Here is an 11,674-nt window from a genome sequence, read left to right as displayed (position 1 = left end):
TGGCAAAGCTTCTAGATTTTAAAAGAATCACAATCTGGCCACTTGGGGATACAAAACAAGAATAGATGCAGAACCATCTACCACACCACATGATCTTGTAGCAGTGACGTACACAAGCCCTCTCTTAGTAGTACAAGTTGACTATGACTCAGATATTTTCATTCAAAGCCAATGAAAACTTAGACAAGTAAAATATATTAAAAGAAAGAATCAGAATTGCTGAATTAGGAAAGAAACAAATACAACTTCATTAGTAAGAGACAATACAACAACAACAACTACGCCTTCATCCCAAAACAATTGGGGTCAGCGATATGAAAATGAACCAATATGAGAATTAGTAAGAGACAATATATACAAAAAAACAGTACACAACAAAATTTTATACACATTCAACTTTCTTCTGGTTCGGCCTTCCCAGCTACCAATTCATCTGGGCATCCCTGGGCCCCTAGATATTTCACAGAAAGCTGTTCCTCAGAAGTAAAATATAATCAACCGTCATAGACTGAAATACCATCATATCATCTTGCATTTCTGCCCTCTCTAACCACCACCTTCTTCCTTTCTGTAGATATTGACATGGGTATGTAAGATATCGATAGCAGTGGCACCAATGCTGTCACAAACTGCAAGCATATACCAAGTGGCAATCTTTCATAGTTTCCGTTTGACATTCCAAGCAGAGTAGAAATCACAGTACCTACATATCCACTGAAAATTGATGACAAACATAACATTGACATGAAGAAAGCTAGAAGGGAACCTTCATATCCTTTTGGGCATCGGTTTGAGAGTAGAACTGAGAATGGCAAGATCCTAAATTGTACAACTGCCTCAGCTAATGCAGCAAAGCATGAGACATACAGAGCATTGGAAATTCCCAGCCAAAGGTTGAGTTGCTTCACTAAGAAAAAGTCAGATAGTATGGAGACTGCATATATGATCTGCACTGCACGCACTAATTTCCTTATTGGAATTTTCTTTAGAAAGCGATTGTATAACACACTCGCTGACAGAACAAGCATTTGACCAATCACTTTCGACAGTCCGATAATGGATGGATCAACATTTAGGATCTGTGTTTGGAAGTAAAAGACAGATCCAGAGAGCACAGGAACTATAGCAGTTGATACCACAGCCCAGGATAAAGGAAATAAAATGCCTGGTTCTCTTATCACTGTAATCAGATCAGAGACCTGTTTTCTTATAGTTTGAGTAATGGTTTCCCGGAGAAGACGAAAGTCTGAATTCGATGAATAGGATTTTGCAGCCGCAAGGTTTAGTGATTTCTCTCTTGTACTTAAGGAAATCCCAAGTTGAAAGCAGAGCAGAAGGCAGAATAACAGAAACATAATCTTGGGATTGTGGGTTTTTTGCAGGATGAATCCACCAGATAAGTTACCAACAACTCCGCCAGCAGCTAGTACTATCCAAGCATAGGACTGAAGCTCGCCAACCCTATGGCTTTTACTGCATTCAGCAACCAAAGCATCGCTCGCAAATTCAGTGATGGATGCACCCAAGTTGCTAAGTAAAATGCAAGCCATCAGAGCAGGCAACGCTTCACCGGCAACTGGGACCAGGGCCATGGTTCCCCAAGATATTACCTGCAAAAAGACTGTATATGTGTGCACAATTAGCCCAGGGAAAGTTTAGCATTAAACATTCCTATGGTTAAACAGTTTGCTAGTTCGACTTTTTCTACAATAATAAGCAAACACAAAGTAGTACAAGAACCCACCGGAAACTCATCTAAAACACCAATTGTAGATTTATCAACAAAGTAGCATTCTTGAATCCCAAGTTCTCATCTTACTAATAAGAATTCTAAGGTAAAAATCTCAATTTGAAAACCAACAACAGAATCACAGTCAGAGATCAATCAATCCCAGTAGACATCAAGAAACCCTTATTCCGAAATGATACCGAGTGTTCTGTATGTTTCATGACAATGACTTCATGAGAACAAATTATTTAATATCCAAAAAAGTGAACAAATTATTTAATTTATTTGAACCCCTGAGACAGAGATAAGAGTAAAAGCTAAACAATCTCAGTAATAAATTCTCCTTCTTAAATGCCTTTTCTTCTTTCATAAAGGAGATGTAGAACTAAATAAGAAATAAAACTTGAGAGAAAAAAAAACCCAAGAACATGAATAATTTTTTACAAAACCAAATGTAAAATTCACAACTTTGAGCAGTTTTCATGATAGGGTTTAAACAGAAGCCACAGAATCAATAGAGAAAATACCAACCTCCAATAGAAATGTACGGCACCCTGTGCTCATCTCCAACATAAAGCACATCAGACACTAGACCATACAGATGTTTAGCCACCATAGGAAGATTGGCCGTGTTCTGAACTAATTGCAACGTCAACGGGTTAATCTGAAGCACGTCCTTGAAGTAGAAGTTGAGTGCCAGCAATGGCAAACACCTGAACCCCTGTACCCAATACCCCAAACCATTCAAAACAAGCATATCAATCCCATACTCCTCTCTCACTTCAAGAATCCAGCCTTTAGGACTTAATGGTTGATGGGTTTTCCTCCTACTTGGTCTTCTCTGAGTTGGGTTGGGATTCAAGAAGGGTTTCTGCGGTTGGGATATAGAGTTTCTGGTGTTTCTCCAGCTGGGGAGTGAGTTTTTGGTGTTCTTGTTGGAATTGGAGGCTGTAAGCAAGATGGAGAGGCGGTTTGATGACATAGTAGTACCCTTTCCATTGGGGAAACTCGACTGAGATGGGTGGATATGGAGATTTAGTCTATTACAGAAACTCATTGTGCTGGTTTCCTTAGTTCCTGAGAGAGAGAGAGAGAGAGAGAGAGAGAGAGAGAGAGAGAGATGCTTCCTTTTATTTACAGGCTTTGGGAGAGTCTGTTCTTCGGGGAACAGAAACCCATCAAAGAGTTCTTTAAGCAACGAGGCAGAAGTTTTATCATATGCACGGAGAGAGAGAGATGGGACTCCTTGTTTGTCTACGAGAATCGTGGGGTCAGCGTAGTCTCTCTCACGAAAACAAAAAAAAAATCACTCCAACCAAACCAAAGCCTGGATGGAGTCTCTGTCACCAATGTCCAAAATCAACAAAAATTTACTCCAAAACCATGTGCATGACAGCATGAGAGAGAAAGTGGGCATGTTCCGTAGGAAAGTGCTGGGTTTTTTTTTCGACAGAAAAAACTGGGGTTAGGCAGACCATAATACTATTGGGATTCGAACGTGCAACGTCCCAACACAAGGTGACGTGTTGGTAGAGAAGTGTAGTTTTTCCCTTTTATTGTTTTGAGAAATGATTTAGCATCCCTGCAATCTTATGATGGACAAATACCAACCATCGATTTGCTAATTTTTAGGCAAAGATTTATGGTTAGGTAGTGAGATTCTAATTCAGTTATAGGGTAGTCTCACGAACTACTTTGCCATGGGTTTTCAATTCAACAGGCCCTTGGTTGACCTTGGCTAGCTGTGGTAGTCTTCTTATTGTCATAAATACTTTCCCGTGGGTTTCAATTCAGAGGTGACAGAGATTACTTTGTCAGAAAAAAAAAAGACAAAAATCTTTCGTGAAATGAAGTGGTAAATGGCCATTCACTGGTTTAATAACCTTTGCCCACGCAAGAGCCTATTGCTTTTTGTCATACGGTAAGAAATGCATATCCAAGATATCAAACTCTTTGACATCATTCAGCCTGAATACCACAAGCCGACCAACCTAACTAGGTGTCCACCAAGCAGTAGTGTCCTCAACTCAGAGTTTTTTTTTGAAAGGCAAGCTGGGGTTAGGCAGACCCCACCAATTATTATTCAGGGTATCATTGGAGAGGGTGGTGTATGTTCTCCCCCGATGATTCACTGAATCTCACGTCTGTGTTTGGGAGTCTGAATGAGCACCACATATACAAGTACATGGGGCTCGTATTCTCGTGCATGTTGACATCACTTAGCATTGAAGTCTGGTGTGGTTGCAAAGACTTAAGTACCCTTTCTTGCTATTCTTCTCATAAAACAACGGTTTGAGAAAATGACAAAAATGCTTTTTATTAAAAAAAAAAATAAACGGTTCAAAAAAAGGACACACATCCTCCATCCAGAAAGTCGAGGATGATGTTGACTCTTCAAAGTCTACACAGCGAAACAAACCTTAATCTTTTCGCCGATGGTGATCCGGCGAAACGATGGTGAGCCGACGATCCGATGGTGAGTCGGTGATCCGATGGTCATCCGGCGAAACGAACCTGAACCATAAAAAATGTCTTTTTAAACTTTTCATCGTCATCTTCTTCTTCTTCCTTCTCCGTAAAACACTGTAAAACCCTCTCTCTTTCTACAAAAGAAATCAAGAGAGGTAAAAAGTTCCCCCTGAAGAAGGGCATGAACATCAACCCTCTCACTCTCTCTCTCCCTTCTCTTTCTACTTTTGTGCACATCCAGCAAACGATCCTACATTGCTCCATCAAACACCGACTGACCTGCACACTGACTGTAGCATCATTCAACTTGATGAGTTGTAGAGCCTGATTCATAGTTTTTGCCCTTACAGGAGGGGGTTTGGGGGTTCCTCCCAGCGTGGGTAGCATCATTCAACTTGATGAGTTGTGGAGCCTGATTTAGAATTTTTGCCCTTACAGGAGGAGGGTCCGGAGGCTCCCCCCGGCGCGGGTCCCGCTATAGTGATTTACGAAAAATACTACAAATCGCTATAGTGATTTGCGAAAAACACTACAGATCGTTGTTGAAAGACTGAATAACACTATAAATCACTGTGGGGCTTGTTGGAGACCCAAAAGCACTACAAATCGCTGTACGAAGGCCCGAGAATACTACAAATCGCTGTTGAAAGGCCAAATAACACTATAAATCGTTGTTAGGCTCGTTGGAGACCCGAAAATACTACAAATCGTTGTAGGAAGGCCCGACAATACTACAAATCACTGTTGAAAGACCAGACAACACTATAAATCGCTGTGGGGCTCGTTGGAGACCTGACAATACTAAAAGTCGTTGTAGGGGAGTCATTGAAAAAAATCGTGGGAAAGAAACAGAAAAAAAATCAAAAAATCGTGAGAAGGGATGTTACGAAAACCTCGAGAAAGAAACAACCGAAGGAAACATGAACCCCACGATTAAACAAAATGCTTTATTGCTCTTTTTTGATAGTTAAAAGAGAGAAAGAAAATAAAAAAATTATACAAGCCCCCAAAAAAATTTGGTTCGGGAGGCGCTGCCCCCCAATCCCTAGACCGCCAACAGGACCCGCACCGAGGGGGGAGCCCCCGGACCCCCCTCCTGTAAGGGTAAAAACTCTAAATCAAGCTCCACAACTCATCACGTTGAATGATGCTACCCACGCTGGGAGGAGCCCCCAAACCCCCCTCCTGTAAGTGCAAAAACTATGAATCAGGCTCCACAACTCATCAAGTTGAATGATGTCATCCACGTTGGGAGGAGCCCCCAAACCCTCCTCCTGTAAGGGCAAAAACTTTGAATCAAGCTCCACAACTCATCAAGTTGAATAATGCTACCCACGTTGGGAGGAGTCCCCAAACCCTCCTCCTGTAAGGGTAAAAACTCTAAATCAGACTCCACAACTCTTCAAGTTGAATGATGCTACCCACGCTAGGAGGAGCCCCCAGACCCCTCTCCTGTAAGGGTAAAAACTCTGAATCAGGATCTATAACTCTTCAAGTTGAATGATGCTACCCACGCTGGGATGAGCCCCCAAACCCTTCTCCTGTAAGGGTAAAAATTCTGAATCAGGTTCCACAATAGTCAATATGCAGGTCAGTCGGTGCTTGATGGAGCAATGTAGGATCTTCTGCTGGATGTGCACAGAAGCAGAAATAGAAGGGAGAGAGAGTGAGAGGGTTGATGTTCATGGCCTCCTCTAAGAGAGATTTCTTTCTCGGATAATCCTACAGTGCAGAGACTGAGTCTTAAATAATCATCTTCGGGGCACTTAAGTCTTTGCAATCACATCAAACTCCAACGCTAATTAATGCTGACAAACATGGGGATACGAGACACACATGCTTAAATACGTGGTGCTTTTTGGGACCCCCCAGCATGAGATGCACTGTTCGGGAGGGGGGGGGGGGGGTTAACATATAACCTGCTTCGGTATCATTGGGATTTAAACCTGCAACGTCCCACCACAAGAAGACCTGCACTGACAGCTCCTACCAACCACGTGGAGCCCCCCATTGATACTCAACTCAGAGTTTTACCTTGCAGGGAGGTGGGCCCAATAAGTGACATGATTCACGGTGAGGATTCCTTCGTCATAAAAAAAATGATTGGTGAATCTCAATTAAGAGTTTACTGGCAAAAGCTAAAGCCATCAAGAAAAATACCGCAGCACAATAGGGTCATATTATAGTAAGCAATAGGAACATTTTGGTAGAAGGGTACACGAAGATCTTCCCCTAACAAGAGGAAAATAGAAGACTTGGGTCCCATATTTGGAATTTCAGCAACACGAGGCCCATATTTAAAATTAAGAGAAAAAGGATGGCCTCTAAATGGTATTTTTCCTATTTTTTATTTTTTTATTTCAACAGTAGGGGTATTTTGGTCATACTGACAAAAAAACCACTGGTCCCGTTTGTGTTTGAAAGTGCACGGGACTTTTCATCGGTGGACAAGAAATGATGGCAAACATGGTAGACAGTTGGAGCATTTGTACGTCCACCGTAATAGTGTCCATTGAGGTCCTACCTAGTCCACGAGTCCTCGTCCTTCAGGATCTTCTTCACTTGCTCTCTCGAAGGCTCTTCAATACTCCAAGTCCAAAAAAGCTTTTGTCTTTTCTCCCTGCTCAAAGGACTCATTATAGCCCTATGGCCCATTGAGAACCAAAAAGGATCCCAACCTTTGACATAGCCCATGCATCTGGACGGTTAGGATTAGTCCACCTCCAGATGTGAATGTGGACCAATTCTAGGCGTTGGTTGGACAACCAGAATTGGATGTAGGATGAAACCATCCTATGTCAAATGATGGGATCCGTACTTTTTAAGAGAAAGGATCCTAATGGCTGTTGTTGGACTTGGCTGTGAGCCTGTGTGTGTGAAGCATGCACAGTGCACACCATTGGCCAGTCTCTCTGGCATTTTCTTGTAAATAACCTGCACGAAATTATGAGGGTGCACTGTGCTTTCCAACTATAGTGCTAAGGGAAACCCACATAAAGCCACTGAAGAAAGGAGAAGAATAAAAAACATTGAAGAAAAACAAAACCATAGGTCACATTGTGACTAAATTCATGCTTTTGGTATAATGAATGAATGGGTGAGGCACTAAGGGTATGGATAAGAATTGATCAAAATAACCTGCAGATAACAATTAGCCAAAGAGAAGCAAGTGCCTTCCCTGAACTCTAAACAAGAACATGCTGAATTTAAAGCTGAAGTATATGCATAAGTTAAAAGACATGAAACAAGCTGTTTGTAAAGATGTTTCAGGATTTATGGAAAGATGGAGCTCAAATGAGGGAAAGAGTTTCACTCCCCTTGTCAAAGAAGCAAAAAGGATGGCATATTTAGATATGGACTAGAACTTGAAAAAGGAAAAATACTCTTTCCCTTTTTTTCCTCCTCTTTGTGTGAACAAGAAGGTTGCTGCTAATCTAGAACGAGTTTCTTTCTTGCTCTTGTGGAAAAGATGACAAATTTGTAACTGATAAGGCTTTGGTTGGCACCATTAGTAACTTCAAATGCATAACTACACTATATGTTTCACTTTAATTATAGGTTTCAATATCAACACGCCAATGGTTGTGCAACATACAAGCAACTTATATTCCAACCACACCAACCAAAAAGCAACACTTATGCTAATGCCACCAAAGCTTCAAGAGCAAATTTGCAGGGGATTCTGTGCCCCGCTAAAAGTATCAGTGTCTCACACCAATGAACTGCTTATCGACCTTCAATAAGAAAAATATACAGTAACAATTATTAAGCTTGCCAGTTATTAGATTAATGTGTGAGAGATATAGTAGCAGCAGCCTCAACAGTAACAGTATTAATAGAGCTTTTACTTATGTTAAGGCCCGGTTTGGAAACTAGTAGCTGGGATAGGAGTTAATGCATTTGGCAAAAACTTGGTCAAACTACCTTGTGGTGGAAACTGGTAGCTGGGATGGAAGTTTAGGAATTTGGGATGGGAAGTGAGGTCTTCTCACCTTTGTATTTACACTAAAGAATGGAATCCATGGATCTGGCAGTTCCCACTTCCTCAAATGGCACTTCCTATCCCATCCCAGCTACTAGTTTTCAAACAGGGCCTAAGTAGACTTGGTAACCTCTCTCTCTCTCTCTCTCTCTCTCTCTCTCTCTCTCTCTCTCTCTCTCTCTCTGGCAGTTCCCACTTCCTCAAATGGCACTTCCTATCCCAGCTACTAGTTTCCAAACAGGGCCTAAGTAGACTTGGTAACCTCTCTCTCTCTCTCTCTCTCTCTCTCCGAGTCTTAAGCATCCTTATTGTCCAAAAGTACCTTGTCTTCGCTAGGATAGCATGATAAAGAAAATCAGCAAAACATCCAAGCAATAAAGAATTTCAAGCAGGAAACTTAAAAAACTCCAACATGATCAAATTAAAATAGACTACCATTGCTACAACATCATGCGTCGGACATACTATTTTAATTAACAAGCAAAGGTTGTCTTGAAATTTTTTACAGGAAACCAATCAGCTCTTTCAAACACATCTAGAAATTGAAGTGAGGGATAACAGAACTATTTGTACTGGTCAATTATTACATACACGTGAGACATTTATTTGCGATTGTTAAATGTTATTTCTGATAAAGGCTCATCGCCATAACCACAGAACCCCTAGAGAAGCACACGTGCATCATGCACTACAGTACCACAATAGACAGCCCAATAAAAATTTACATGTTCAATATACCTGTTACATAATCCCCAAAAATGAAACGTATGAATTTCATTAGGAAGAAAATTCTCAAATGCATCCCATACAACATTCCAAATGCTGATGTTCATTGCCCATCTTCAACAATGTGTTTGAAATTAGGCCGGGACAACATTGTGCAGCGACTCATATATTTCATAAAATACCCAAAGCAAAAATGCAGTTCTGAGGCTTTCAGATGTGGTTGCATCACAAAGCGACCTTTAGTGTCTTTGATGTGACTTAATATTATGGCAATAGATCGAAATTTGTTTCTAGCAATGAGTAAACTTCACGGAGTGAAGCAACTCTAAAATCAGGCTGTAGGTCAGTGAAAGAATCAGGAGAGGCATATTTCCCTTTTTCATCAAGCAATCATGTAAAAACACTTGCTCTTCGCCCACAAGCCACCTGCAAGATACAATTATGTGCAAAGCACCATTAATTTTATTGTTTACTTTTCCAATAAATGGAAAACCTAAAAAAAATGACCTCATAAGATTGATGCCCCTGCAACAAAAGCCATTTCCAAACTTGGCTTTGACTTGAAATAAAAGAAAAACAATGAGCCTTCTGCTCAACGTGGGCACTCCGCTAACCCACAATCTTGGGAGAGAATCTAGAAGTTTAATTGCGTCTCTCATACCCAAAAGTGCAAATCCATCCAGCCGAATCCAACGTACATTCTCTGCATGAACAAGGTAAACTTCACGCTTTACCTGTGAGCTTAACGTACAACTGGTAGAAATCTTTGTCTTATCTGCGTTTTCTTATCCAACTAAATAACAATCTTACACTTCTGCTTATCATCGACAATATGTCCCATACCATCCTGCCGACATCTTGCTTTTGTGCTCGGCCAACCACACTTCAGCTGCGCAAAATTACGTAACCAAGATAAACCATCGTTGGTCTCTTCAGTGTCGCACACAATAAAGAACAAGGTCTCCGTGAATATTTCTACTTTGATACTAATTTGTCACGGGCTTACTTTTTCCAATAAGCCAGTGCGGCGCAATGGTCCTTCTTTACCGCCGCAAGTCTTTCTATCGCTTTTTCACAGGCATAGAATGCATCGCAAACCCACGACGTGCCAAGTTGGCCAGCCTAACGGCCAAAGGCCGCGTATCAACATCATTCCATGTGCTGAATCATTTTCATTGGCCCTGCGCACCACCCCGTAGACAGCTGCCTAGCGGAAGCTGATTAAGCACATTTCCAAATGCGCATTCCATGTAGTTCATGACGCTTAGTGCATAGCCATCTCATACCAGTTGTCACTTCCAAAAGAGGCACAAACTTTGCCTTATCCTTGCGTGCCATGAAACGTATTGTAGCTCCATGCGCACGGCATAGCAAAACCTCTTCAGTGAAAAAACAAGACCTTACGACCATCAGTCCGAAGACCAGTTGATGGTTGAACACCATAACGAAGAGTACCATCCAAACTCATTCGCCGGTACCTAGGCATTCACTCGCTTAGCCCCGAGTCACAATACTCAATTGAAACCACCTAAGGTGATTCTTCGGGGAATTAGCCCTAACTCACACGCACCCCGTGCATCCAACAGCTACGCGTCAGAACTCTTACCGCTGGCACTGCTTAACCGAACAACGCTCTACGTCTAGGGCGCCACACAACAATGCACTATCGACGATACTGATATATATAGCATGTCATGCTACCATCGCACATCACCGATAATGCATACTGTGCGTTCCTACACTAGATGCATTTTCCACTCTGTTATGTCACCAAGTTATTAACGAAGTATCCATGCAAGCAAATATGTACAAGATGATATCAGAATGGGGATTAACTGGAAATTATAACAATGTACTACATTCATAGCTGGAAGATAGAAAGAATTGCAATGAAAGTGCTTGTGATTGAGATGAATCAAATTTTCCTGATGAGTTAAGCAACCGAAAAAAATGACTGTGTTTGTCCCATTAACTGTACTTTTCCAAGAAGGGAGAGTCGATGGAATTTCCAAGGGTTGTCAATATGTGGTGTGAATAATAAGTTCCCTGATCGCATAGCGCTACGGAAGCAGTACAGGGAAACGTAAGTTTTATTTATCTACATTTATCCTTTGTCCTCCGCATAATGAAACATTGATGCATAAAGTTCATACACAAGCAAGAGAACAAAACTAGTTTGAACGTTGAAACAGTTTTTCATGCAAACCATGTGAACCCCACTCACGATTTTTGAACTACATTATCAGTAGCCGGTAGCACGAACTAAAGCAATCTACGAATTGAAAATTAGTCAAAAGAAGTAAAACGCTACACAACCCATTTCCCAGAAACTCTTAAACATGAAAACCGGGATCAAAACTAACACTACCCACTTCACAACAACCCCAAAACATGAGATCCCAAATCAAAACCTACACAACCAATTCTCGCAATCTTTTAAAAACGACAACTCAAACTGAAACTAGCACGACCCATATCGCAAAAACTCGGAAAAAGATGACTCTCCATTTCAAGCCGAATCCCACCATCCCTTTATTTTCCTCTTTCCTCCCCGAAACCTCGAAAAGGCAAGGAACTCTAGCGAATAACAAAAGACACCCAACTTCACCTGGCATGATCTGGAGCTGCTCGAGACCTCGTTGCTCGAAATCGGCAATGATCTCGTACGCTTTCTGCTGAGTATCGGGGATCCAACTCTCAGTAATGATGCAAGATATCGACAGCAAGAGAAGAGGACGACATGATGGAGGCGTAGTCGTCGCCAAGAA

General features: G+C 41.4%; 1 protein-coding gene across 1 annotated transcript; it reads right to left on the bottom strand.

Moving 5' to 3' along the window:
* Nucleotides 1-343: 343 nt before the first annotated feature.
* Nucleotides 344-2,786, bottom strand: LOC149845535 (putative folate-biopterin transporter 8, chloroplastic). The gene is made up of 2 exons (XM_089988293.1): nucleotides 2,261-2,786; nucleotides 344-1,621 (listed from the first exon to the last, which is right to left on the bottom strand). The coding sequence occupies exons 1-2, from the start codon at nucleotides 2,784-2,786 to the stop codon at nucleotides 525-527; spliced, it is 1,623 nt and encodes a 540-aa protein (XP_089844419.1). The 3' UTR covers nucleotides 344-524.
* Between the last annotated feature and the right edge of the window lie 8,888 nt (nucleotides 2,787-11,674).

Source organism: Nuphar pumila, chromosome 2, assembly GCF_984573655.1.
Source record: "Nuphar pumila chromosome 2, dmNupPumi1.hap1.1, whole genome shotgun sequence".
Lineage (NCBI taxonomy): Eukaryota > Viridiplantae > Streptophyta > Magnoliopsida > Nymphaeales > Nymphaeaceae > Nuphar > Nuphar pumila.
Note: the sequence above shows the minus strand (reverse complement) of the source record. Positions and strands in the feature narration are given on the sequence as shown.

Coding starts and splice junctions, on each gene's coding strand:
- LOC149845535 (XM_089988293.1), bottom strand. CDS start 2,786: ATGAGTTTCTGTAATAGACTAAATCTCCATATCCACCCATCTCAGTCG. Junction 1,622..2,260: donor GCCGTACATTTCTATTGGAG/GTTGGTATTTTC, acceptor ACACATATACAG/TCTTTTTGCAGGTAATATCT.